This window comes from Rhinolophus sinicus, linkage group LG02 (genome assembly GCF_036562045.2).
Source record: "Rhinolophus sinicus isolate RSC01 linkage group LG02, ASM3656204v1, whole genome shotgun sequence".
NCBI classification, from domain to species: Eukaryota; Metazoa; Chordata; class Mammalia; order Chiroptera; family Rhinolophidae; genus Rhinolophus; species Rhinolophus sinicus.
This window is the reverse complement of record NC_133752.1, coordinates 96,979-120,889: the sequence shown is the minus strand read 5'-3', so window position 1 is coordinate 120,889 and position 23,911 is coordinate 96,979. Positions and strand designations below refer to the sequence as shown.

The 23,911-nt window shown below is 61.1% G+C and overlaps 4 protein-coding genes and 1 long non-coding RNA gene across 12 annotated transcripts in view; 2 read left to right on the top strand and 3 right to left on the bottom strand.

The window, feature by feature from the left end:
* The first annotated feature begins 675 nt into the window (after window positions 1–675).
* On the top strand, window positions 676–10,009 carry SLC49A3 (solute carrier family 49 member 3). Of its 2 annotated transcripts, none has more exons than XM_019719347.2 (10): window positions 676–1,011; window positions 4,643–4,801; window positions 4,983–5,196; window positions 5,345–5,421; window positions 6,742–6,879; window positions 6,959–7,075; window positions 7,750–7,902; window positions 8,117–8,274; window positions 8,369–8,610; window positions 9,049–10,009. In XM_019719347.2, exons 1-10 carry the CDS (start codon window positions 877–879, stop codon window positions 9,219–9,221), a joined length of 1,566 nt encoding a protein of 521 aa, XP_019574906.2. In that variant the 5' UTR covers window positions 676–876; the 3' UTR covers window positions 9,222–10,009. The 2 variants fall into 2 exon arrangements, with proteins under 2 accessions (XP_019574906.2, XP_019574908.2); XM_019719349.2 differs by having other exon boundaries at window positions 681–1,011; window positions 8,501–8,610.
* On the bottom strand, window positions 1,918–6,961 carry LOC109439133 (uncharacterized). The gene is made up of 4 exons (XR_002136460.2): window positions 6,849–6,961; window positions 6,484–6,641; window positions 2,448–5,388; window positions 1,918–2,100 (listed from the first exon to the last, which is right to left on the bottom strand). It is a non-coding gene; the product is annotated as an uncharacterized LOC109439133 (long non-coding RNA).
* On the bottom strand, window positions 9,778–15,037 carry MYL5 (myosin light chain 5). 2 transcript variants are annotated; one of them, XM_074319883.1, is made up of 7 exons: window positions 14,884–15,037; window positions 11,792–11,899; window positions 11,551–11,626; window positions 10,889–10,993; window positions 10,557–10,635; window positions 10,204–10,252; window positions 9,778–9,930 (listed from the first exon to the last, which is right to left on the bottom strand). In XM_074319883.1, exons 3-7 carry the CDS (start codon window positions 11,612–11,614, stop codon window positions 9,829–9,831), a joined length of 399 nt encoding a protein of 132 aa, XP_074175984.1. In that variant the 5' UTR covers window positions 11,615–11,626; window positions 11,792–11,899; window positions 14,884–15,037; the 3' UTR covers window positions 9,778–9,828. The 2 variants fall into 2 exon arrangements, with proteins under 2 accessions (XP_074175984.1, XP_019574909.2); XM_019719350.2 differs by lacking the exon at window positions 14,884–15,037 and adding an exon at window positions 12,386–12,492.
* Window positions 15,038–15,179: 142 nt separating this feature from the next.
* On the top strand, window positions 15,180–16,664 carry ATP5ME (ATP synthase membrane subunit e). Its single transcript, XM_019719354.2, has 4 exons — window positions 15,180–15,332; window positions 15,544–15,598; window positions 16,082–16,180; window positions 16,588–16,664. Exons 1-4 carry the CDS (start codon window positions 15,192–15,194, stop codon window positions 16,611–16,613), a joined length of 321 nt encoding a protein of 106 aa, XP_019574913.2. The 5' UTR covers window positions 15,180–15,191; the 3' UTR covers window positions 16,614–16,664.
* A 1,125-nt stretch (window positions 16,665–17,789) lies between these two features.
* PDE6B (phosphodiesterase 6B) overlaps window positions 17,790–23,911 on the bottom strand; it is a 44,001-nt gene continuing 37,879 nt past the window's right edge. For 4 of the 6 annotated variants that reach the window (XM_074319822.1, XM_074319832.1, XM_074319817.1 and 1 more), the window contains 9 exons: window positions 23,550–23,659; window positions 23,285–23,372; window positions 22,936–23,036; window positions 22,657–22,764; window positions 22,043–22,106; window positions 21,692–21,766; window positions 20,245–20,328; window positions 18,975–19,119; window positions 17,790–18,245 (listed from right to left, as the gene is read on the bottom strand). In XM_074319822.1, coding sequence (XP_074175923.1) covers window positions 18,184–18,245; window positions 18,975–19,119; window positions 20,245–20,328; window positions 21,692–21,766; window positions 22,043–22,106; window positions 22,657–22,764; window positions 22,936–23,036; window positions 23,285–23,372; window positions 23,550–23,659 — 837 coding nt within the window. In that variant the 3' untranslated portion in view covers window positions 17,790–18,183. The other 2 variants (XR_012492117.1, XM_074319839.1) reach the window with 2 other exon arrangements.

Sequence of the window (23,911 nt, the reverse complement as noted above, 5' to 3'; positions counted from 1 at the left end):
ATAACTGGTGGCTTTAATTTTGGTTCGCACAGGCCTGGTGTTGGTGTACACAGATCCCATAGATCCTGTGACCTTTGTGGAGCCGGTGCTCCCCATAAGAGCCCCAGGGATGGGGGAGGAGGACTCCAGCAGCCCAGCAGGAGAGTCAGAGGTGGATAGGAACCAGAGCACAAGGCATCACAGGGGAGGTCAGGAAGGGTTACCCTGGGCAGCAGGGAGAGATATGTCAGAGTTAGACTGCTGGGTGGGGAGGAAGCTGGAGAGGAGACTGCCCTCCCACAGGGGTGTTCTTGTGGAAGACAGACAAGCTGATACCCCCTCTGCCTTCCAGCCCAGCTCTGCCCAGCTTCAACAGAAGCCTTGTCCCCTCCTCTGCCACAGCTGTTTTCTCAGCTGTAAGTTGCAGGTAACCACCTGGTGGGGAGGCTGCCTGCCCCCGCCCCCGCCCAAGGTTCAGCACTCTGGCACCTCCGTTTCCCTGGGCAGAAGGACCGGACGGCCGGGGCCTCCACCTTCCTCCCCCGCCAGCACCAATCCTGCCCCCTAGTTCCTGCTTCCCTGCTGGGCAGAGTGACTTCACCCTCCTGCCCCCAGCTACGTGGGCGTGTCCACCGCAGGGACCACACAGAGGCCCAGGCTGGGCTTGCTCTGCAGGGAACTCTGTCCCGGTTTTTTGTGGCACACACTTCCATCCTGGCCGACGGGGCAGGGTCTAACTTCACCACTGGTCCCTTTCCTACCGGGCGGTGCGGTGACACCTCGTCCCTTGGGGCGGGGAGTGACCCGGAGTGCCCGCCCCGCGCGCCCGGGCCCCACCTCCGGGCGGCCCGGCCCACACACAGCTGCCTTGAGCCGGCAGCCGGTGCGTGGCAGGCGATGGCGGGGACGACGGGGGACCCGCCTGGGGCCGCTGAGACCTCGGCCCTGGGCGCGATGCTCCGCTACCGTGCCTATGCGCGCCGCTGGGTCTTCCTGCTGGTGCTCAGCTTGCTTAGCTGCTCCAATGCCACGGTAGGGGACCGGGCTCCTGGGGCTGGGCACGGGCTGGGCCCCAGCGCGGAGCCCCGGACCGCCCCTCCACTGCCCAGGTGCACCCAGGGCACGCGTGCGCTGCGGGACAGTGGGACGTCAGGGGTGGGGGAGTCGGCGACCTCAGCATGGCGAGTACTGCAACCACGCCCGTGTGGAAGCACCAGGACAGGAGCCCCTTCCGGCTGCGGCTGCCGCGGGGAGTAAAGGGGCTGGTGTCCCCTCGCTGATGAGGAGGTCCTGTGACCTAAGATGGCTGGAAGGGATCCCTCTCCGGAAACACGACAGAACAGGAGCACTGAGCACTCTGGTCCTCCCAGTGCCTTTGCCAAACCCCACACCTGGGACAGGCCTCCAGGACCTGGCTCCCGCCCTCCCTTTCCAGCGCCCACCCCGATCCCCCGATCCCCCGATCCCCCTGAGCGGGCTCTCCTGGTGCTTACCTGGGCCCAGGGCGCCCTCCTGGGTTTCTGAGTTCCCTCAAGGAGGCCTTCCCTACCCACTTGCTCCTCCATAGTTCCCCAGCTGGGGTCCAAAGTGACCCCGTGACCTGTTCTAGAACTGCCTCCACTGCTGGCAGGGACTCAGCCATGTTCATCACAGCCCTGGGACCAGGGGACCAGCCAGTGAGAACCCAGTCTGCCAGCTACTTGGGCCCAGCCCCCCAACCTCTTTCTCCCCAGACCTACCCGTGAGTGCCCTGTTGGCTGTGCCCTTCCCACAGCCTGCCACACACGGGTGGGCTCAGTGAGGGAACCCCCCCCCAGCCCTGGTTGTGCCACCCCCATGTCTCGGACGGGCACTTGGGGAGGGGTAGCGGGAGGGACTCTTTCCTTTGTCCTAGGTTCTTCCCGCTGGCCTAATAATGAAATCAACATAAGACAGAACAACAAGACAAAGTAACTAAATGTAATTACGTATGTACATATGTACCCTGAGAGTCAGACAGACAGACAAAGTGAGGTACAGATGACTTTCTGAGCTAAGGATGAGGTAAGGTGCCTGGGGCTTCTCAAGGGAGCAAGGTCGTTCTCAAGAGCAGATGTCCAGTGATGAGAAGTCTGTCCTGCCCTATAGATAGGACATAAAGTTATTTCTGGTGATAACTCTTATTATGAGCAAGGCCCCAATTTAAATTCTTTAAGGGAGAAGTAAAAGTTTCTCGTGAGTTTCTAGGGCCTTGATTGCCTTCAGCTCAAAATAACTCACATGCCACAGTGACAGGTGTTGGGGACGCCTGTCCTGAACCCTTCAGGGTCTTGGAGTCACCCTTTCCGTCCCTGATGCTCGCCTGGACCCCTGCCAGGGGCCAGGCTGCAGAACTGCCCACAGGGCTGCCCTGGGCCACCACACGCCTCCCCTCCCTGGTGGTGTCACCTGCACAGTGTGCCTGAAGCAGCCTGTATGCGATCACTTACCTCCCATGGAACCCAGGACTGGTCCGGCAGCCTTTGGCTGCCATGTAGTCACGAATGCAAAGCTGCAGCTGGCAGCAGGACCCACAGCTGGGGGAGGTGCCACCGTGGGGCCAGGGACTGTCAGGAAGCAGGGATGGGCTGGCAGGCGTGGGCGATCCAGATACCGCCTGGGTGGTCCTCTGGCAGCAGCCACTCTTGGTCATCACTCCATACATTCCATTTTCCTCCTATCCCTGCGGGACTGGATGTGGAGAGCCAGGCCTGTGCTGGGACAGGGCCTGGGGTCGGCTCCAACTCCGGAAACCTCTTTTCTCTGCGGGGCTCACGGCTGTGGCCTGGCCCCCAGGTCTGTGTCTAGACACTGGCAAGCCAGAACTGGCTTTGAGTGAAGCGGTCTGAGGATGCAGACAGCCTCCCTCGGCCCCTGGAGCTGCTTCAATGAGTCTGAGTGGAAGGGCATCGTAAGTGCCTTGAGAAGGTCCATGGACACGGGGGCAGCGTCCTGCTGCACTCCCCTTTTATGCACAAGTCATCGTGGAGCAAGCAGTGTCACCGAGCACTGTTGTGGGCCCAGCACTGGCCACCAAGCTTGCCCTGGCCAAGTCCACTTAGCTCCTCGCTAACTCCATCTGTATCCGAGTGACCAGGACTCCCATGTTCTGAGAGGGCAACGTGACATGGAGCAGTGCTTGGAGTGAGGTCTGGGGTGACCCCCAAATGGCCCAAAGAGACAGCCCAGAGGTCTGGGCCAGAGCCAGCATGTGGGGCAGCTGCTAACATGCCCAAAAGGACATGGCGCCTGGCAAGGCTGGGAGCAGGTCAAAGGGAATTCTTGTGCAGTGGGTACAAACTGTCATCCCCATGTTGCCTTGCATGGTTTAGAACCATCTCTGCTCTGCAGGCCACATGCTTTGGGAAGGACGGGAGAGGCCAGTGAAGGATGGCTTCCCACAGGGCACGCTGGGAAGCAGACACCACACTGTCTGTGTGTTGGACGTAGCTGGCAGGAAGCAGCTAGGCCTGCATGGGGCTCTTTCTGAGCCTGGGAGACCTGTGTCCTGCTCTGCCCTTTAAAAAAGGAAGAAACAACAGCTGTGTCGGAGCTTATGGTCATGGGAGGGTTTGCGGTCAGACCTCTGAATCAGGAAGTCTGGATCTTGTTGCCTCCACCACGGAGGGCACAGCCTGAGCAAGTTCCTGCATTCCTGGGTCCTCTCACACTTGGAGTGATCAACTTTGATTTGTGACACCCTCGGCTATGGTCCTTGCCTGGCCCACCTCCCTCCTCCCTCCTGCAGCAAGCCTGGGCCAGCCCCTCCCGTCCCCCACCCACCCACCCCTCAGTGGGATCAGATGGTATCCCACTTCCTCCAGGAAGCCTTCCCCCACTGACCTGGCCACACTCCTGTTTGCTGGAGGTCTGCAAGCTGAGTCCTAGCAGTTAATATTGCCTATGGCTTGGGAATGTCTTCCACTTGAGGGTGGGAAGGTGGGGGGTGGGGGTGGGGGGGCCTCACCTCCCAAACACCTGGGTCTCCCATTGGGATGTCAGCTGGACTCGGGCAAGGCCAGCACACAATCCAGGTGTTTCCACCTGGGACTCAAATCACGGACTTCACAGACAGGCTGGAGGTGCCTCTGGGGCCCGCTTCTGCCCCGCCCCCTCGCCAAGCACCCCTTCCAACCTGCTCCTCTGTGCCTCTTGGCCACCCAGCACAGGCACTGCTGTCTCCCCAGACACATCCTCTGCCTGGCGATCCTTGCAACTTCGGGCCAGAGCCACTGGCTCCCCTCCTCCCGATCATTTCCTACCTCCCCAGGCTCCAGCGCTGTACTCCTGCTCTAGACCCCTTCGCACCCACCTGTCACACAGCACAGGTCCCACTGACAGCCCTCGGGTCCTTTACCTTGGATGCTCAGGGCTGGTGGGGCTGGTGGCCTTGTAAGCTCTGGGTGGCTGCCCACCCGGCTGCCCCCAGGTCCACACCTGCATGGATGGTGCAGGTCCACAGCCCGGGTATGCTGTCTGACCCCCACCTGGCAACCTCCCTCAAGGGTGGCCAGGGGAAGACCCCAACCATTACGGGACTGCGGGCACTTTCTCCTTCTCTGGTCAGCTGCCCAAGCCCAGGACAGCAGGCGGCTGTGGGGTCCATGGTGCCCACCCTGAGTTGACACCAGCATGTGTCCCACAGCTATGGCTCAGCTTTGCACCCGTGGCTGATACAATCGCCCAGCACTTCCTCCTGTCCACCGAGCAGATCAACTGGCTCTCTCTGGTCTTCCTTGTGGTGTCCATACCGTTCGGCGTGGTGGCCATCTGGGTTCTGGACTCCATTGGGCTCCGCTGGGCGGTGAGTTAGACCCCACACAAGGGCCTGCTTTGGGACAGGGGGGACCCGAGTGTGGGCTCGAGAGCTAGCGCCTCCTCCCAGACCAGGGTCTCCAGGCAGACCCATCTCAGTGCAGGGCAGGTTTTGGTGCCAGGAGGGGGTGCAGGCTGGCCGGGCAGTGCCCCTGACCTTGTCCCTGCAGACCGTCCTAGGTGCATGGCTGAACTTTGCTGGGAGTGTGCTGCGTGCCCTGCCGAGCACAGCTATCGGGACCCAGGCCCCATTTGCCTTCTTCATGGGCGGGCAGGGCCTCTGTGCTGTGGCCCAGACCTTGGTCATCTTCTCTCCTGCCAAGCTGGCCGCCGTGTGGTTCCCTGAGCACCAGCGAGCCACGGCCAACATGATCGGCACCATGTGTGAGTTGGGGGTGAGGTGGGCAGTTGCCTCCAACTTAGTGCAAGTATCTGGGCGCCTCTGCGCTGTCGGAGGGCGGAGGGCTCCACCTGTGGCGGGGACCCAGGCATGGCCATGGCTGGGCTGACGGGTCCCCATTCATCCATCCAGCAAACCCCCTAGGCATCCTGGTGGCCAACGTGCTGTCGCCTGCCCTGGTGAAGAAGGAACACGGCATCTTAATTATGGTGAGGGAGTGCGTGGGGTGCCCCAGCATGAGCATGTGTCTGTGGTGTGTGCATGTGTGATGTGTGTGCGCATGTGTGTGTGGTGTTTGTGTGCACATGTGTGTATATGGTGTGTATGCATGTGTGATATGTGGTGTATCCACACATATGTGGGGTGTGTGCAGTATGTCTGCACATGTGTGTGGTGTGAACATGTAGAATGTGTGCACATGTGTGGTGTGTGGGCACGTTTGTCCATGGTATGTGTGGTGCATGCACATACATGTTTGTATGGTGTGTGCATGTGTGTGGTGTATTTATACATGTGCAGTGTGCGCACATGTGTGCACATGTAGCGTGTGCATGTGTGCACTCATGTGGTGTGCATGCACATGTGGTGTGTACACACGTGTGCACATGTGTGTGCACACATGTGCATGTGTGCACTCGTGTGTGTACATGTGTGCACACACATGTGCGGTGTGTGTGTGTGATGTGTGGTGTATATGTACACGTTTTTGTGGTGTGTGTATGTGCCTGGTGGGCTTGAGCATGCATGTGTGTCCACACCCGTGTGTGTGTGTGTGTGTGTGTGTGTGTGTGTGTGTGTGTGTGAGACCCTGCCTCTCTTTGTGGCTGCAGGGTGAGTACACATGTGTGCGTGGATTTCTCCGAGTTTGCCAGTACTGGGCACCTTCTTGGTATCAGGTGTGGGTCTAGGCACCAAGATGGTGGTGGTTTGCTTGGTGGGGCAGAGCCTGCGATGTAGTGGGTATTTGTGGGGAGCCCAAAGGTCTTGAGTGGACACAATGAGGGTGGGGGCTGCAGCCAGCGGCCAGTGTGCCACGGAGCGAGGGGAACAGTCAGCCTAGGTGGGGTGTGGGTGGCACTGGCGTGAAGAAAATTCTGGGGGTGTCAGAGGAAGAGTGATACAATCTGGTCCAGAACCACGCAGGGAGCAGGGCTGTGGCCAGAGTGTCCAGCAGAGGACCAGGGCTTCCTTGGGTAGGTCAGTGGGGGGCCCGGGCCTAGGTTTATGGTGTAGTGAGAGATGGGGTGCTGTGGTGACTGAGGGGCACTCACGGTGGGGGAAGAGGGATCCAGTTGGCAGTCGCCTGGGTGAGTCTGGGGCTGCAGCTACGGCTGTCACTGTGGAGTCATCTTTGGGCGACATTTTGGAAGCTGGGGTCCCAGATGCAGCAGAGCAAGGCAGGTCCACCACTCCCCGGGCTCACCAGTGTCTGCCCAGGCACAGTGGGTGGTCAACAAGCATGGGGAGCCTGTGTGTGCACGAGGGGCTACGCATGCCTGCACACACGAGTGTGCGCACTGTCTCCCCAGCTGGGCACCTACATCATCCCTGCCGGCCTTGCCTGCCTGCTGGCCACCACATGCCTCTGGGAGAGCGTGCCTCCAACCCCACCCTCCGCTGGTGCTGCCCACTCTACCTCAGAGAAGTTCCTGGATGGGCTGAAGCTGGTGGGTTTTGTGGGATCTGGGGAGGATGGGAGGGGTGGGCTCGCGCTGGACTCCTGGACTGAGCGGCCTTCCCCTGCAGCTCGTGAGAAACAAGGCCTACGTCATCCTGGCAGTCTGCTTCGGGGGCGGAGTCGGCATCTTCTCCAGTTTCTTGGCCCTTCTGGCGCAGGTCCTCTGTGTGTACGGCTACTCCAACGTGAGTGTGGGCCCAGCCTAGGGGGCCCAGGAAGCTCATGTCTTGAGAGCCTGTCCCCCACAGGCCATCTGCCTGCCTGGTATGGAGCAGCCTATGACATGCCCTAGCCCTGGGTCCCCACACCTGGACAGGGTGACCTCCTATGACAGGCATTGCTGCAATGCCAGGCTCGTGCAGGTAGAGGTGTGGTGGCCGTGCCAAGGGTTGCTGGGACTTCGTGTGCTGCTTCTCTGTCTTTCCTACTGCCCCACCCAACGAAGGGTCCACTCTGACATGTGGAGACGCAGGGGAGGGCCTTGCTCTGCTCACACCATCTCTGGCCATGTCCTCTGCTGTGTGGCATCAGCCCCGGGGTTTGGGCTCAGCATGATCCCAGTTCTTCGGGTACTGAGGGGCGTCTGTGGCAACCAGGCCCATCCCTTAGCAACTGTTGAGTCCTGGGATGGGGGTGACATAGGAAAGAGGCACCTGCAGGGACGTATGTGCCCCCGCCCCGCACACAGCCAACAGCGCAATGCCCCTTCCGGGTGGTCCTTCCTGGGCCTCGCGCTCAGTGACCTCCCAGTGTGCTCCCTGGTGATGACATACGTCCTGAGGATGAGCACAGCCTGCTTGGTCCCTGGGGACACGGTGCCCAGGTGACGGTGTACCCCTGGCCTCTTCCCCTCCCCCAGGAATTTGCAGGCCTCTGTGGGGCCCTCTTCATCGCATTCGGGATCCTGGGGGCACTGGTTCTTGGCCTGTACGTGGACCGGACCAAGCATTTCACTGAAGCCATCAAGGTCGGCTTCTGTCTCACCTCTGTGGTCTGCGTGGCCTTTGCCCTGGTGAGAGTCCGCTGGAGCCGAGACCACCCTGCAGGGTGGGAGTGGGGTGGGCAGCTGGCAGCCTGGCCGGAACAGACGCCATCCCTCTCGGGCCCAGGCCCTGCCTGCTGGGTGATCCTGGGTTCAGCCGAGATGGGCCAGGGCAGGTCAGGCGGGGCTGGGTGTCCAGGGCTGCAGCATGTCTCACGGCCATCCCATGCGGCTCGCTTCCCAGGTGTCCCAGCTGCAGGGACAGACACTTGCCCTGGCCGCCATCTGCTCACTGTTTGGGCTCTTCGGCTTCTCGGTGGCACCTGTTGCCATGGAGCTGGCAGTCGAGTGCTCCTTCCCAGTGGGGGAGGGCGCAGCCGCAGGCCTGGTTTTCGTGCTGGGGTGAGTGTCCATCCCCCGCTACTCCCCTGGGGACCCACTGACCCTGCCCTCACCCAGCCCAGGCCACACTGTGGTTACCTGTGTGCTCTGCAAGGGCCGACATGCAAGCTTGGGCAGGCCGCTGGCCCACACTGACCAGAGCCGTGTGCTGCCCTCAGAATGGCCGCTGGCACTGTGGGTGGCAAGCAGTGCCTGGGGCGGGACTGAGGGCCTGGTGGCTGTGCAGGCAGGCCGAGGGCATGCTCGTCATGCTGCTGCTGACCACCCTGACCGTGCGTCGAGCACAGCCATCCTTCTCCACCTGCCAGGATGGCCTGGACCCACTGGACTGGAGAGGTGAGTGCCCTGGCCCATGGGGACCCCTGAGAGCGCAGGGCCTGGGCCCCACCTGGCTCCAGCCCTGGCAGCCTCCCCTCCATGCTGTCCTTGGTGGGCACCCACGGGGGGGGGGTCAGAGGGCAATGGGCAGGGCCTCGGGGTCAGCATGGTGGGAGCAGCTGTGAGAGCCTTACAGAAGCCCAACCGCTAAACCCAGTGTGCGAGTCATAAAACAATCAGGAAAAGAGACAGAGACAGACAGAGGGAGTGAGAGATGGGTATGGGGATGCCACCGGAGAGGTGCCAGTGACTGGGGTCTGAGCATTCCCTGGGAGCCTGGGACGGGATCTGTTTCCAGGGTCACCCTGTGGTCATGGTTAGTGGGGTCGGCTGGGCTCTGTGGCCGCACCGGCCTGCTGTGCATGAGCCTCGGGCAGACTGGCTGTGTCTCCCCAGTGTCCATGCTGCTGATGGCCGGCCTGAGTGTCCTCTTCAGCTGCTGCTTGGTGCTCTTCTTCCATACCCCGTACCGGCGCCTGCAGGCCGAGGCCGGCACCAGCCCTTCCATCCAGGACGACGGTTGCCTGGCAGCGGCAGACCACATGCCCTGCCCAGCATTGAGCCCCTGAGGCCACGCCTCAGTCCCCACAGCCCTAGCAGGTGCTGCATGGGGCTGGGAGGCCCTGCCCTGGTCCAGAGGCTGAGGGAGCAGTCATGTGTGGAGAAGCCATCCTGGGGGTGGGAGGGGTGTGGGGCAGGCAGGCGCTAATCACCTTGCTGTGCCAGCCACGGCCGGGCCTGAGCAGGTATCAGTGTCCCACAGATGCCATGACACAGCAGGACGGTCCCAGGAACAACTGGGGCTGGAGATGCTGTGTGGACAAGCTGCCACTGACCTGGCAGGATGCCCCAGGGTTCAGGCCACACCAACGGTGGCTGGTGCAGAGGCAGGGGGCGCTGGACGGGCTGGGGATCCTGAGGGCACCCAGCACGGCTGAGTGTGGAGTTGACAGGTGTGAAGTAGCCCAGCCCAGAGCCTCTCAGCGTCCGGTCGCTGAGTTACCAGACCCCCAGCCTGGGCGCTGGGATGGGTGGGGACAGCAGGTGGGACCAGGCTGGGCTGGGAGGGGGACACAGGAGGAGGGCCCCACGGCAGATGCCCCCACAGACACTCGCAGGCAGGTGTGTGGACTCAGGTTTATTGCCGTGGCCGCAGCCCCAGCGGCGGCTGAGCGGTCACTCCTCCTTCTCCTCCCCATGAGTGAGCACATAGCTCAGCCCCTTGTAGTCCAGGTTGCCTGCTGCATCGATGGTTGCAAACTGGAGCATCTGGTCGACCTGCAGGAGCGGGGAGTCAGGCCAGGCTGGGGGAGGAAGCCAAAGGGTCCCCAGGGCGAATTACAGCCACTGAACTCCACCTTTCTCCCGTCTGGTTCTGTGCTTTGGGGAGTGGGAGGGGGGACACTGCAGAGAGAGGCGAGGCTGGGGCCAGACCATGCAGTGTCCCCCACAAGTGCACAGCCCCCAGCAGCTCCTGGGGTCCTGTGGGCCGTGCATGGGTTTCCCAGAGGGCCGTGGGGGAAGCAGGTGGTGGGGGCCAAGGGGCCAAACCTCTTCAGCGGTCATCTTGTCGGCCTGGGACATCAGCAGCCGCTTGATGCTGAGGACACAGAGGGAGGAGCCCAGTCAGGACTGACCCTAACTGACCCTGGGCACCAGGAGCCTTTCCTGACACCCACAGGGTGACTGAGGGAGTGCAGAGGAAGTGCTGGGGCGCCAGATATGCCCGTCCCCAGTGCTGGGCCCAGGAGCCCCCAGACCCAGCGGTGGTCTGAGTGGGCAGGACAGGTTCAGCCTTCAGTTACCCTGAGGGACTCGGGGTCTTGGGGCACGCGGAGGTGGTGTGAGGGGTGGCCTGGTGTCCCCAAGACCCGTGTGAAGGCGGTGCCTGTGGCCACACTCACTAGTCCTTGTTGACGCTGCCTTTGCCCTCGGGGTCCAGCATCTTGAAAGCGTTGAGGATGGTCTCCTCAGTGTCCGTACCTGCCCACAGAGGCCGTGAGCAGGGGAGTGCCACTCTGTCCGGGGCTCCCTCCACCCTGTGTCCTCAGCCCGAGTGCCCCCCAGGGTACTATTCTCAGGCGCTGAGCACTCAGTGAGTGAGGGGCAGACGGGAGGTGGAGGGCCACCGATGCGGGCCCTGGGGCTTCTCAAGAGGTCTGAGAGTCTGGACTTTGACGTGAAACATCTGTGCTTATTGTTAGGAAACAAGTAGGTGCATAGCCTGAGGGCTCACCAGTCAGCTTCTCCCCAAACATGTTCAGGAACATGGTGAAGTTGATGGGCCCCGAGGCCTCCTTGAGCATGGCGTCCAGCTCTTCGTCCTTGACGTTGGTCTTGCCTGTCACCAACACGGGGTCACTGGGCAGGGGTGACCCCCCGCTCCCCACTCCTGTCCTTGTTGGTGCACTGGTCAGTGTTCTCCAGCTGACCCCAGCACAAAGTTGGGGAGACTGGAGGGAGGGAGGCGAGCAGTGGGAGGACACCTGGCCCCAGTGCAGTGGGTGCAGAACCCCAAACCCAGAGCCCCAGGGAGGTGGGCTGCTGAGAAGGCGGCAGAGCTGTGATCCGCTTACCTGGGTATAAGGGGGCCCAGAAGGCCCTGGTATAAACCAGCTTGTCCTCCCAGCTCCAGGGGCTGGATGGTCACATGCTGAGAAAAGCATGTCCCCAGAAGGGGTGGGGGAAGGCAGGACACAGGCTGCACTGAGCTGGGGACAGGACCTGCCTCTGGTTTTTGCTCATGCCTGGGCCCCCTGTATGGCGGTATCCCTCCTATGCTTGGGCTGTGCCACCCACCTTGGCTGGCCCTGGTGCCGCTCTCTGCCAGCCCTGATCAAACCAGAGAGGAGCTTCTGCTGGCATGGACCCCTCAGCCTGTGGGGCCCTGGCACCTACCCAGGGAGGCGTATGTGTCCTTCAGGTCCTCCTTGTCGATGAACCCATCTCGGTTCTGGTCCATCAGTGTGAAGGCCTGCGAAGAGACCAGCATCATGGCTATGGGCCTGGCCACATCGTGTGGGGATGGGCACCCATACTTACTGGCTCTGGAGCGAGGCCCACACATTACGGTGCCCCGGGGACCCCTGGACAGCAGCTTCTGGGTGGAGGGGCTCCCAGCATGAGGGCCAAGCCTTACCTCCTTGAACTCCTGGATCTGCGTCTGCTCGAAGTTGGAAAAGACATTGGATGACGCCCTCTGGGCCCGGAGGGCACCACCTTCCTTCTTCTTGGTCTTCCTGCTGGCCTGAGATGAGAACACCAAGGCTGAAGGTCCCCCAGGCCAGCTAGGGGCCTCCCTGGGGGGCAGCCTGGCTTTTGGGGAGACTTAATGCAGAGGATGGGTGGACCATGATACTTGGGCCCTGGGTCCCCAGGCTGGGGCAGTTGCAGGTGCTTGCTGAGCACAGGGAACCCTGAGGAGGCCCTGACAATGTAGCACCCATCTTGAACTTCTCCCTGCTGGGTCTCTGAGTGTCCAGGGAGCAGATGGACTGTACAGGTGGTCAGCAGGTGCATGGGCTGAGTAGCCAGCACCCTCCATCTTCCAGCCCGACTGTCCCTGGGGCAACAATGGGGCCCACATCTCCCCCAGTCCCCGGCACACATCCACCTTCACACGAGCACAGACTCAGCTGTGCGCACACACCCTCATGCCTGTGACATATATGACACAACGCGTGCATACTTACACGCGCCGCACTCCCCAGCTGCCTGCCTGCTGCACACTCACCATATTGGGTCTGCCTGATGGGACGGTCTGTGCCCTCCCTGTCCAGGTCGCCTGTCTTAAGCTCCTGCCCAGTCCCCCAGGACAGCTCAGACTCTGGCTGCCACTCCCTACAAGGACAAGCTCAGGCCACCCAGGGGACCAGACAACTGCAGAGTGAGGTTTGACAGTCAGCAGTGACTCAGATGTCCCCATTCTGCCCCGCCCAGCAGTGCCCCCAGCCTCCCAGTTACCTGCCCACCGGCCCCCACCCAGGAGCCTGCCCTGGGTTCTATGCATCCCCAGGGCCACCTGCACGTGGGCCAAGGGCCTGACGGCTGCAGGAACCAAAAAAAATGGCGCCTTTACCAGATTGGCAGTTGCCATAAGTGGCCCTGCTGGCCAGTCACCAAGCGTTCCCCGAGTTTGTCCTGTGTGCCTCACCTCCCTGCCTTGGTGGCAGAGAAGTCCCAGGGCCCCCAACTCGCGCTGGGGCTTGTCTGCACACAGGAGAGGGTGGAGGTCCCCCTAGATGGGCCAGGCCCAGGACAGCACTCAGCCTGGTCTTCCCACTATGCCTTGGCCCCGTGGGCAGTCTGGGGAGGGGACCTGGCCCTGGGTGGGGGCAGCTGCATAGCTGTACAGGGCTCCCGTGGGGCATACCTGCTACAGTTGGAAGACAGGCGCCTGTGAGTGCAGCTGTTGCAGGGTCCTGCCTCCGTGGGTGCACACCTTCAGTCACATGGCACCCGTGAGGTGCTGCCACAGAGATTGAAGGGCCAGCTCACCACCTGCCAACTCCAAATGAGTGTGGGACAATAGGCACCCTGAAGACATGGTCCACCTGGAAAGACCTGGGGCTTCCAGGGGCTCTGCCTAGAGGACCACGAGGGAGAACACGTGACTTATGGAGACCTGGGCTGCACCTAGCATGGGGACCCCACTGCTCACAGCTGGGTGGGGTCTGGCTTACACCTGGAGGGACCTGGCTGGCTGGACTACAGGAATGGGGGGTGCCACACAGAGGGCGAGGCATGTGGGATCTGTACTCAGAAGGCCCCTGACAAGGGCAAGGCCAGAAGGGCGGCAGAGCCCCTGGGGAGGGTTCCTGGGGCTGGCTAGGGTCTGAGGACAGCACTAAAGATAGCTTTGGAGTCCGGTTCCCAGGAGAATATGGGATTCGGCAGGGACAGCTGTCTCTGACAGGTGCAGGAAGTCAGCAGGCAGCCCTATCCTGAGCCAGGTGGGACCAACCCACCCTGCCCCCCGACCCCAGGCTGGGCCCTGAGCCACGGTGGGTGTCCCCTGGCTCTAGGGGTCTTCCCTGGGCAGGGGTGCTGTGTGTGCATTCTCCATTGGTCACCATCTCCCACCCACTGGAAGCTACTGGCATGTGGTCCCCCCACCAGCACTCTAGCCCCACCTTCGGCCCCAGAGACACTTATTTTTGTTTCTGGAAGCAGCAGTTGCTGAGGAGTCTGGTTTATTTTAAAATCCAGGGAAGGGTGAAGACGTTTGTCACCTTAGATCATCTACCCAACTGTTAAAGAACGTGTGTGCGCTTGCACGTGAGCACTGAGCACCGCGGGGCAGCTGGTCCAGGGCGCTGGCTGCACCTGTGGGGTCAGTGAGCGCTTCCATCTTCCTCCAGGAGCAGTGAGGGCGCTAGGGAGGCCTTCCCCCAACCCCAGGCCCCAGCAGAGGGGGCACTCTAGTGAGTCCCAAGCCCTGGTTCTTGGGGAGCTTCTGCACAAAGCAGCACAGGGCTCAGGGGTGAGTAGTCCTCCCGCCAGCCCCCACACCCAGTTACCATGGGAGCCACGTGTCAGCACAGCCGGTACAGGGAGGAGGCTGTCTGTCTACTACTGCCCCATCTCTGGGCATCCCTGGGCCACACCTGGGTCTGGCCTGGCAGTGCTTTCCACAGTGCTGACCACAGAGCTGGATAAGACGGGTGGTTACTCTGAGGAGGTCCCGGGGGTGTTGAGGGAGAGTGGGGTGGGACCCCTGCCACCGAGAGCAGGGGGCAGCAGAAGTGAGAGGGTGGGAGGTCTGGGGGTCCGTGGCCCCTGAAGCCCACGTTGAGGTGGACTTTGGAGCTTGGGACTGCAGGTTCCTGAGGGCGGAGACGCAGGCGGCAGGCTCTAAGGCCCCTCCGTCGGAGAGGCTCCTGGGTTGGGGTTCCAGGGTGGCCCGAGAGGGCACCCAAGGTGGGGTGGTCCCAGGAGGGGGCTCTGAGGCCACCTGTCTGAGTCCAGAGGGGAGTGGCGCGGCCACCCGCCTCCAGTGTGCGAGGCCTGGGGAAGGGCCTGCCCGGGGGGCTGCACTGCATTCGGGGCACACTCAGTACCCAGACCCCGGATTCCCTGCTCCAAACCTCCAGCCAACTTGCTGGGCCGTCCTCGGAGCTGACAGGGGGCGGCCGCGGGCCCGGACCGGCAGGAGCTCCTTCCCCGCCGGGACCGGACAGCCCCCCGCAGGACAGACCGCACTTTGCGGTGCACTTAGGAAGCTTGACTTACACTTTTCAAATGTTTGGCCCAACGGTGTGCGGGCCTCGATTTACGCTCAGCCTGGCCCGAGAACGTCAGGGCCTGCAGGGGTGGACGTGGTGGGACCCCCCGAGTGGCTCAACCACGGAGAAACCGCCCGCGCCAGCCGACCAGCCCCGCTTTAAACCCGCCGTCGCGCACGCGCAGCCGATCAAGAGCCGCGCGCACTGGACGACTGCGTGCCCAGTGACGTCACATGCACCCGGAGCGTGCGGGCGCCATTCGCCCTCCGGCCGCCAGGGGGCGCCAAATCCGCGTCCGCTCGTCGCCGACAGCGCATGCGTGCTTCCCGGTACGCCTGCACGACTCCAGGGGCTTTCCGGGGCTTTGTGGCGTCCTGTTCCGCCCCACACTGTTCTTCCGGTGCGAAGGTCACGGACAAGATGGTGCCACCGGTGCAGGTCTCCCCGCTCATCAAGGTGAACCAGGTTTCGCGGCCGCCGCTCGGTGCCCGGCTCCGCGTAGGCGCCCGCGCGTGCGAGCCCGGGACCCCCGCCCCGTGCCCCCGTCCCCGCGCGTGCGATCCCCTCCCCCCCCCACCCAGGAGCCACCTCCTGCGTCCACTGCGCGCTGCGAAACTCCCCGGACCCTGGTCCCGCCCCGCCGCCTCTGACCGCCCTTTCCCCGCAGCTCGGCCGCTACTCCGCCCTGTTCCTCGGCGTGGCCTACGGAGCCAAGCGCTACAGTGAGTGACCGCGGGCAGCCGCGCCGTCGACCCCGCCGATGGGTGGGCGCTTTGGGCGCTTCTCGAAGCCTGTTGGGCTCTGCGGTGCCGCCTAGTAAACCCCGCGGAGTAAACGCGCTACTGGCGAGAGGGGGCGGGCGCGGGAGGCTGACTCGGGATCGGCGCCCGGACGCGAAGGGCGTTGTGCTGCTCGCACTGCCCGGGGAGCTGCAAAGCCCTTGGTTGTTGCTACTGCGAGCGGGGATGTGCGCGAGGCGGCAGGGCGCCTGGGGCAGCGGGGAGCCTGGAACTGCCCTCTGGGTTGGGCTCCCTGTTGAGGGGTGAAGGTCAGGCCTTGACCTACGTCGAGGTAACGGAGAACTGAGAGCAGGCACGTCAGGGCTCACAGTGCACCTGCAGATAACTGCGTGGGGCTACATTGCTCTCAGCAGCGTGTCGGTCAAGTTCATGCAGAGCCCTTCCCTTCTTGCTTTCCTTAAACAGGTTACCTGAAACCTCGGGCAGAAGAGGAGAGGAGGATAGCCGCGGAGGAGAAAAAGAAGCAGGATGAGCTAAAACGGATCGAGCGAGAGTTGGCAGAAGGTACAGCTGTTAGTGACTCTAACAGATTTGTCCTCCCCAGGTTTTCAGAAACAAGCATCTGGTGCCCCAAGTGCTCCCGCAGTAGAGGAGGTGGTCTCCTTTTATCCCGCCTGGCACAGTGGGTCGTCCTGGGGGGGGGACATGGTGACACTGCCTGTGGTAGGCCCAGGAGGTTAGCTGTCTGGAAATACAGACTGGCCAGGTCTCCCTCAGAGGCCCCAGAACCAGACACCCCTCCCCCTCCTGCCCTGGCAGCTTCCCGGAGGAGCTGGCAGGGTGAGGGAGTTTAAGTGGGGCGTTCTCTTAGTTGGAACTAGAAATAGCTGGTTTCACACCGAAAACCTGAAGTGGTCCTTTTGGACTGCCTGAGCGTGTAATAACGCACGCGTCGTCTTCTGACCTTTCAGCCCGAGATGACAGCATCCTGAAGTGAGCCTACCTTCCTCCAAAGCAGTGTGGACGAATAAAGCTTCCTGTGTTGTGACGCTTTGGTTCTGCTTTTCTGTCTTGTGTGTGTGCGCAGTGGGGATGTGAGGGGTTTTCAGACACAGGATGTGGGGGAGGGGAAGCACAGAAACTGTTACCTGTTCTCTGGGGCATCCAGGTGGGGAGCCCCAAAGAGTGCAGTTTGTAACGGAGACATGGCTGGCCCGGACCCTTGGACGGCCAGAGCAGGGGGCAGGTACTACACATGTTGGGGGTCCTGATGCCCTTATAGTTGAGACCTGGATCTCTGGCCTCCTGACGACCAGGCTGGGGTACTCCATAAGCTGTTCAGTACCTGAGTGGACAGCCAGGTTTGGCCCGAGCTGGCTGCACCCTTCCAACCTGAGGCCTGGTGCTGGAATGTTGTTGCTTCCAGCTGTGTGCAAGTTTCCTAGGGTTTGAGTCCTAGTTTCATTTGTTAATTGAGTTAATGTGAAAATGGGGCACAATATATCAGCACTTGAAAGCCCTGCTTTTGGTTCAGGTGAGGTTTGTGTGAACACACCTGTGAGGTTGGTGAGGTCTCGTCTAGAATAGTCAGTTGGCACTGAGTCCCTTGAAACTGGGGGAGCATGGGCCCCAGTCATAGGACCTTGTCACCAGGGTCTCTGACCACTGAAATGGAAACTAAATTGTTCCTTACCAGATGGCACACCCCCACCGCACCCCTGCTGGTAGCTCTGGGTGGGCCTCAGTGGCACCTGAATTGGCCTTAGAACGACTGGCCTCAACCTGAAGCTGAAAGGAGTTTCCCGTGGGGTTGTCATTCAATGTTGGGAACAAATGCCTTGGAGCTCACATTGGGAGTTAAAATCCTTCATTTGTACCAGATTATTAGGACCCTTCTCAAGTCTCAGTCTCAGTGTGAGTCTCAGTGTAAGTCCTGTGCTGCCCGGTTTGGGTGTGACTGTGGCTCACAAACTAAGCCACTGGAGGCAGATGGTTGCTGCAGTAAGGGGACCCTCCGTTGTAAAGGGCAGACCATAGGTGTTGGCAGTAAGGCCCATCTGACCACTGTGCCTGTGAGTGGTTCAGAGCAACACCACGCCCTTGACCTTTCTGGCAGAATTTTCCGATTGGGCACATACCACGTGTCCTCTGCCATCATTTTCACCACATGAAAAAAGGGCAACTTGTTTCCTCTTTATTTTAGTCTAAGTTTCTGGTCACGTTTTGTCCTAACCCAGATGGGAGAAAGCCATGCCTACCCATCTTCCCTTGTGCACTGAACCTTCTCGCCCAGTGCTTTTAGCCAATTCGGAGACTTCACAGTCTCAGTTGATCACTCTGTGTCCAAAGATGGAGAAGAGGGAGTGTAAGGTAGGCTACTTTTGAAGTTACTTGTAGTTGGCTTTAGTTTATAAAACCACAAACCTTAAAAAAAAAAAAAAAATTGAAAGTATCCAAAAATGTCTTTAGTCACTTTGTCAGCCTTCCTTAACCTCTTGTAGCAAATGCTTAGAGGCAGAATCTGAGTGTGCGTGAGGTGAGGGAGCCATCAGGCCCCAGTGGCCGGCTCACAGGATGCAGCAGGTGGAAGACTTGGGTGCTGGGCCACCATTGCAAACTTCTGTGCCAACTGCAAGAGAACACAGGACGTGAGTGAGCGCTGTGTGCACCAGCTGGGCTCCCTTCCCCATGTCCACTACCAGCCCTGTGGAGGGGTGGGCAGGGTCAGAGGTCAGCCTAAGCCTATTAACGGGGCCTCAGCCTTTCTTCTTTGCCCTTGGTGCCACTTTTCAGGCCTGGCCTCCCGCAACCCTGAAACCTCTACGTTGGTTCCCTCCCTACAGCAGGAAAACTACAAAAGTCCCCCATTGAGGTGATCCAGCACAAGCAAAAACCAGGAAAAAAGGTCACGCATTTCAACGTGGGGTGTGCTGACTTGTCACAGTGTGGCCACATTCCCGGAAGGGAGGGTGAACAGGACAGTGCAGGGAGGGCCACCTTTAGCTCTGTTAACTTTTTTTGTCTGCTGATTGTGAGGGTGGCATGGAAATGTAGGGAGAGTCTGAGTTTCTTGGGAGGGAACTGGTGTTTGAACAGAAAGGCTGTTGAGCGTTCATGGTATTTCAGTGGGGCTTTGGTCCTCGTTACACAGTAACACTGTTACTTCCTCCTGGGAGGAACAGGAGGACATCCTTTGAGTGCAGGCTTGTTAGCAGATCCCCTGGGATGGGCCTCCCAGCACAGGGCTGTCAGGAACCCACCCTTGCTCTACATTAGCTGCTGGTTAATCCTGTGCCTTCACACTGACTTGGCGACTAACCCGTGCCCCTGTCCCAGCACAGCGCAGCAGGGCCCAGACCTTTCTTGGCCGCTGTCTCCTGCTGCTGCTGCTGCTCCAGGGCCTTCACCTCCTCGTGCACGTCTGCCAGGGCCTTCCACTCCTTCCGGTTGTTCTGCAGTCGGTCGAACATGGGCAGGATCTCCTCATGGAACCGGGAAAACTCCTGGAAAGGAAATCAAGAAGTCGGAATGCACCCCCAAATGCTCCTGGGGAGGGGGTGTGCCTGGCAGGAGTAGGAAGGACCACTGTGAGGTCACTTTCCCAGCAAAGCCCTGAGAAGGGGGAAGGGCGTGGGTCTGTGTTCTTGAAGTCACAACGTGGAGCTTATGACATGGCGGTGGGGGGTGAGGACCCCAAGAATAGAGTACAATGTGCCAACTGCAGAGGGGAGACCCCAGGCAGAAGGCTACGGAGACGGGCAGACATGTGGGTCCTGTGCTCCTCCCGTGTCTCTTACACGTCACACACATGCTAATGCATGCACGCATACACACGTGCACACAAGCTGTGGAGCGTGGGAAGGGGCGCTGCGGGGGGGCTGTGACCTGTGACACGTGCTGGACGCATATCCTGGCATATCCTGGTCGTGCCTCCTCCCCAGCACTCAGCCCCGCTGTAGAGGCAGGAAGGAGCTGGGCTTTCGGTAAAGGGGAGTGTGGGTGGGCTGCATGAGGGCTGAGGAGGGGCGGGACCGCTCCACTCAGGGGTGACCTCACTCAGCCAGGCATTCTCGGGGAGAGGGGGCTGCCCCCACAGCCCTGTGACAGGGCGGAGTGCAGCCGCTGGGCACGCGGGGCCTCACCAGGGAGGGGCTGTGCAGTCAGACCCGCCGCAGTGCCTGAGCTGTGATGCCACAGCACCTGGTCCGAGTCTTTGTCAGTGTCCAACTGTCACTTGTCAGTTACGCCACGTGTTTGCTGGGTGAACAGCTGTGCCAGGTGGACCCAGCCCTGTCCTCTCAGGGTTCACAGACACCAAACAAGTGCACCCGCAGACAAGTTTCAGTCAGCCATGAGTGGGGGTGCCCTAGATGGTCTGTGGGGAAGGGGCATTTGAGGCGAGATCTCAAGGCCAGTGCCAGGACATCGAGAGGTAGAAAGCCTGTGGGAAAGCACGTAGTGCTTCTGAAGAACTGACCGGGACCGGACGAGGGGGTGGTGGCCTCCCCTTGGGATGACACTGTTCCGACTGTAAGTACAGGTATGAGGAGGACCGGTGCCAGGGCGGTGCTGGGCGGTAAGGTGACCCCACCGGTCCCTTCCTCTGCCTGTGACCCAGGCATGCTCACCTTGTACACGAACGTGCACACGAAGTCTATGAAGCCAACCTGCAGTTTGGGGAGCTCGGCTGCCTTGTTCCGGTCCATCATGGGCTTTGAGGGAGCAGACACATGGTGAGGCGCCAGCAGCAGGCATGCACCCAAGATTCACTCAACCCCCCCACCCCCAAGTGTGGCTGACCGTATTCATGGAGACGCAGAATGAGCAGCACCCACAGGATGACCCCTGAGCCATCCAGCCCTGGTTCCAGGGCAGCCGGGTCAGCGTCCCCCGCCATCTGGCAGAGCTGCGCTAATGCTAGTGCTGGGTTTAGGCCCCGAGCCCCTCCCACCAGCTCCCCGGGAGCTCTCCATGGTGCTGAGCCACAGCCCCGAGGCTCCCTGTGGGGCAAACCCTAGGTAAGCTTGGTGGAGCTGTCCTTGTTGTCCACAGACTCCGGACCCACCGAGCTGCCTCCTGTCAGTCTCTTCACAGTTACCTACGGTCTTGGCGTGGCGAAGGTGAGCCACGAATGATCTTAGAGGCCTGGGCCAGAGGGGACAAACGGGCTACCCGTCCTTCCTCCAAGAGACTTTGCTAGTTGGTCAGGACACCTTTTCCTGCAGCCTTCTCAAACCAGTGCTCAGACAGCTACCGTGTTTCCCCGAAAATAAGACCTGGCCAGACCATCAGCTCTAATGCGTTTTTTGGTGCAAAAATTAACACGTTGCGTACGGCGGGGTTTAAGTCCCTTGTGAAGATTCTCGTGATCCGTACGCAACGTGTTAATATAAGGCCCGTCTTACTTTAACAGAAGACAGGGTCTTATTATAATATAAGGCCAGGTCTTATATAAGACCTGGTTTTATATTAATTTTTGCTACAAAAGATGCATTAGATGGTCCAGCTAGGTCTAATTTTCAGGGAAACACAGTATTTGTTGACTGGAGGTGCCTTGTGAGGCAAACCCTCTTTCCATCTCTTCCACATGTTGGACAATACTGTGCTGCTTGTCCCATTGGTTCCTATGTGGGGCCCTGTGGTCTGGCAGCACATTCCTGAGCCCACACTCAGGACCCAAAGACCCCAGCATCATCTGTCTACCACGGTGTGGGTCCCTGGGCTCCAGCCACCGGCTTTCTCTGGCCTGACCCTCCCCATGGCCAGGCCTGTCCTGTCCCAGACATTCCTGGAGCAGGAGAAAGCCCAGCTGTGTTCACTGCAGCTGGCTGGGCCCACAGAGATGCTCGGCTCCGAGCCACAGCCTGGTTCTGCCAGTTTTGGCCTCTGCATAAGCATCACAGCTTTACCCAGATCCAGAGCCACCTAAACTCACACCCAGCTCATGTCACGTGACCCATGAAGTGAGATTGAGGCCCCAGGACCTCAGAATCCCCAGGGTCCCGTCTGCACCAAACCAGACTGAGGCTCTTAAGGATGACAATAGTGGTAGAAGATTCTGGAAGCAACACTCACAATGGGCTGCTGATCCAGCACTGTCCTTTCCAAGTCACCTTGTTCCCAGAACTCAGCTGCCACCAGCAGAGCGACCTGGGGGGCACAAAAAAGCGATTATCCTGTGGAGTTCAGTGCTTGGGCAGAAACTTCCTGAGAACATGCAGCAGGCTCTGTGCCCTCGATCTTCTCCACCCCAGGTCCGCTGGGAGCCCCACGATTTAGGCCTGATGGGCAGTGAGCACAGCGGCATCTTCCACCACAGCAGCTGCTGGCCTGGTCCCCGAACAGGGCGGCAGCCCTCAGCCTTGCCTGCAGACCAATGGATGTGCCCCCAGACTCTCCCTTGGTGCAGGCCCACGAAGCACTGACCTTGCTCTGGACTTCCCAGGGCTTGGTGATGGCAGACAGGTCGCATGCTGTCATCATCATGGCCCTGCAAGCACAGGAAGGTCCAGGCGGGCCCAGATGTGCCTCGCTCCCTCAGCCCACCCTGTGCCCTCCTGCCGCAAGAGGCCTGGTGACCACTGGGCACAGGTCCTTGGCCTGTGACCTTCTAGCAGAGCAGTGTGTGCACAGCCACTCCCCCTCTGCTTCCCCTCATCTGCAGCCCAAATTAAAGTCAAGAAGGATTTATGTGGTGACTTATACGCACATGCTTCCTTCTGGGATTTCTGGGACCGGCCTGGGGGAGAACCTGAATCTCCACTGTGTGCATGAAGGAATGAGGCTCCCAAGGTGAGTGAAGTATTGCTAAAGCTCACAAACTAGGGAAATGGCCTGTCTGACCCCAAGTCCCACGCGGTCTCCCTGAAAATGAGGGGCAAGGTGAAACATTTGTTTTGAAGCATCAAAGCCATTAAGAAAGGAGCTATTCTCATCCTGGAGCATTCGGGGACCCCGCGGTCTCCTGGTCTTGGGTGTGTGTGTGTCGCAGGATTAACCACCGGACCACACGCGGAGGTCCCTGCCACCCCACAGCTCACATGACTATCTCCTTCCGCGTCGTCTCCAGGGACAGGTACTCCACCCAGCTCTTCCTGTCCTCGTACTTCTGGGACTCATCCACAATCTTCTGGAACATCGTCCTCTTCCTGAACCCGAAGAACGAGCGGAGAGTGTCTGCCCCTCACCGGCGCAGGCCCTGCCCCCCGCCCGCTCAGGACCCTGACCCCGCCCACCCCTCCAGCACTGGCGCCGCCCCCGCCCCCGCCGGGCTCCCCCGCCTCCCTCCCGAGTCCCGGGCGGGGCTGCGAGGCGCCCACTTGAAGTAGAGCGCCAGGTCGGTGGCGACGATGGCGATGTCCATGAGGTGGATCACGTGCTCATGCTGCCGCCGGTTCAGGTTCTGGTAGATGTTCAGGGTCTGCAGGAGGGGGTCTGTCGCGGGTGCCGCCCTGGGTTCGTCCCCCCCCCCGGGGGGTCCGGGCGCTGCCTGCCAACTTTCACCCGGCGGTCATGGGTACGAGACCCGGTGGCCTCACGCCCAGCCCAGCCCACCCCACCCCGCGGAGGGTGCCCGGCCTGCGACCCTCCTGCGGCTCCGACTCCTGCTCGGGGACCAAGGCCCGTGGTGTGGAGCCCGCTGGGGCGCCGGTCGGTCGTCGGAAATACCTCCTCGGCCAGCAGGAACTTGCCGAACTCCAGGTGATGTCGTTCCAGAATCGAGGAGCCGTGCAGCTTGGCTAAGGGGTTCTGGGACCTGTCACAGGTTTCACGAAGAAACACGCAGCGGTCAGAAGCCCCGAGTGTGGCGGGGAAGGGGCACCCCGTGGGCGCTGCGGCCCGTCAAAGGGGACCCTACTGTCCCCAGCCGCGGCTGCGCGTCGGGAGCTCTCGGCAGCCCCTCGCGCCGCTGCGCTGCCCCCAGCGCGCCTACTTCATCTGGTACAGGTTGTTGGTGCCGCGGTGGTCGATGTCATGGCACAGGCCGGCCGTCACCATGGCGAAGGCCTCCAGGTCCGTGTAGTAGCTCTTCAGTTTGCCGGTCTGAGGGGACAGGCGCCCAGGGTCCTGCAGCCGGCCAGCACCGCTGCCCCCCGCCCTTCCCTGCTAGGGGTGGGGGGCAAGTGGGGAGGGCATGGGGGCGCTGGGCCTGACCTGCTGCCCCTCCCCAAACCTGCACCCACTTCCCGGGCAGGTGGGGCGCGCGCCAGTCAGAGGGGCGTGGCCTGCACAGCTCTGCCGGACGAGGCCCCACCCCACTGTCGGGGGTCTGGGGCACAGTCCTTGGAGCCCACC

Coding starts and splice junctions, on each gene's coding strand:
- SLC49A3 (XM_019719347.2), top strand. CDS start 877: ATGGCGGGGACGACGGGGGACCCGCCTGGGGCCGCTGAGACCTCGGCC. Junction 6,880..6,958: donor TCCTGGATGGGCTGAAGCTG/GTGGGTTTTGTG, acceptor CTTCCCCTGCAG/CTCGTGAGAAACAAGGCCTA. Junction 8,275..8,368: donor GGCCTGGTTTTCGTGCTGGG/GTGAGTGTCCAT, acceptor GTGCTCTGCAAG/GGCCGACATGCAAGCTTGGG.
- MYL5 (XM_019719350.2), bottom strand. Junction 10,636..10,888: donor GTTTGGGGAGAAGCTGACTG/GTGAGCCCTCAG, acceptor CTCTGTGGGCAG/GTACGGACACTGAGGAGACC. Junction 10,253..10,556: donor GGCAGCGTCAACAAGGACTA/GTGAGTGTGGCC, acceptor CTGTGTCCTCAG/CATCAAGCGGCTGCTGATGT.
- ATP5ME (XM_019719354.2), top strand. CDS start 15,192: ATGCGTGCTTCCCGGTACGCCTGCACGACTCCAGGGGCTTTCCGGGGC. Junction 15,599..16,081: donor CTACGGAGCCAAGCGCTACA/GTGAGTGACCGC, acceptor TTCCTTAAACAG/GTTACCTGAAACCTCGGGCA. Junction 16,181..16,587: donor CGAGCGAGAGTTGGCAGAAG/GTACAGCTGTTA, acceptor CTGACCTTTCAG/CCCGAGATGACAGCATCCTG.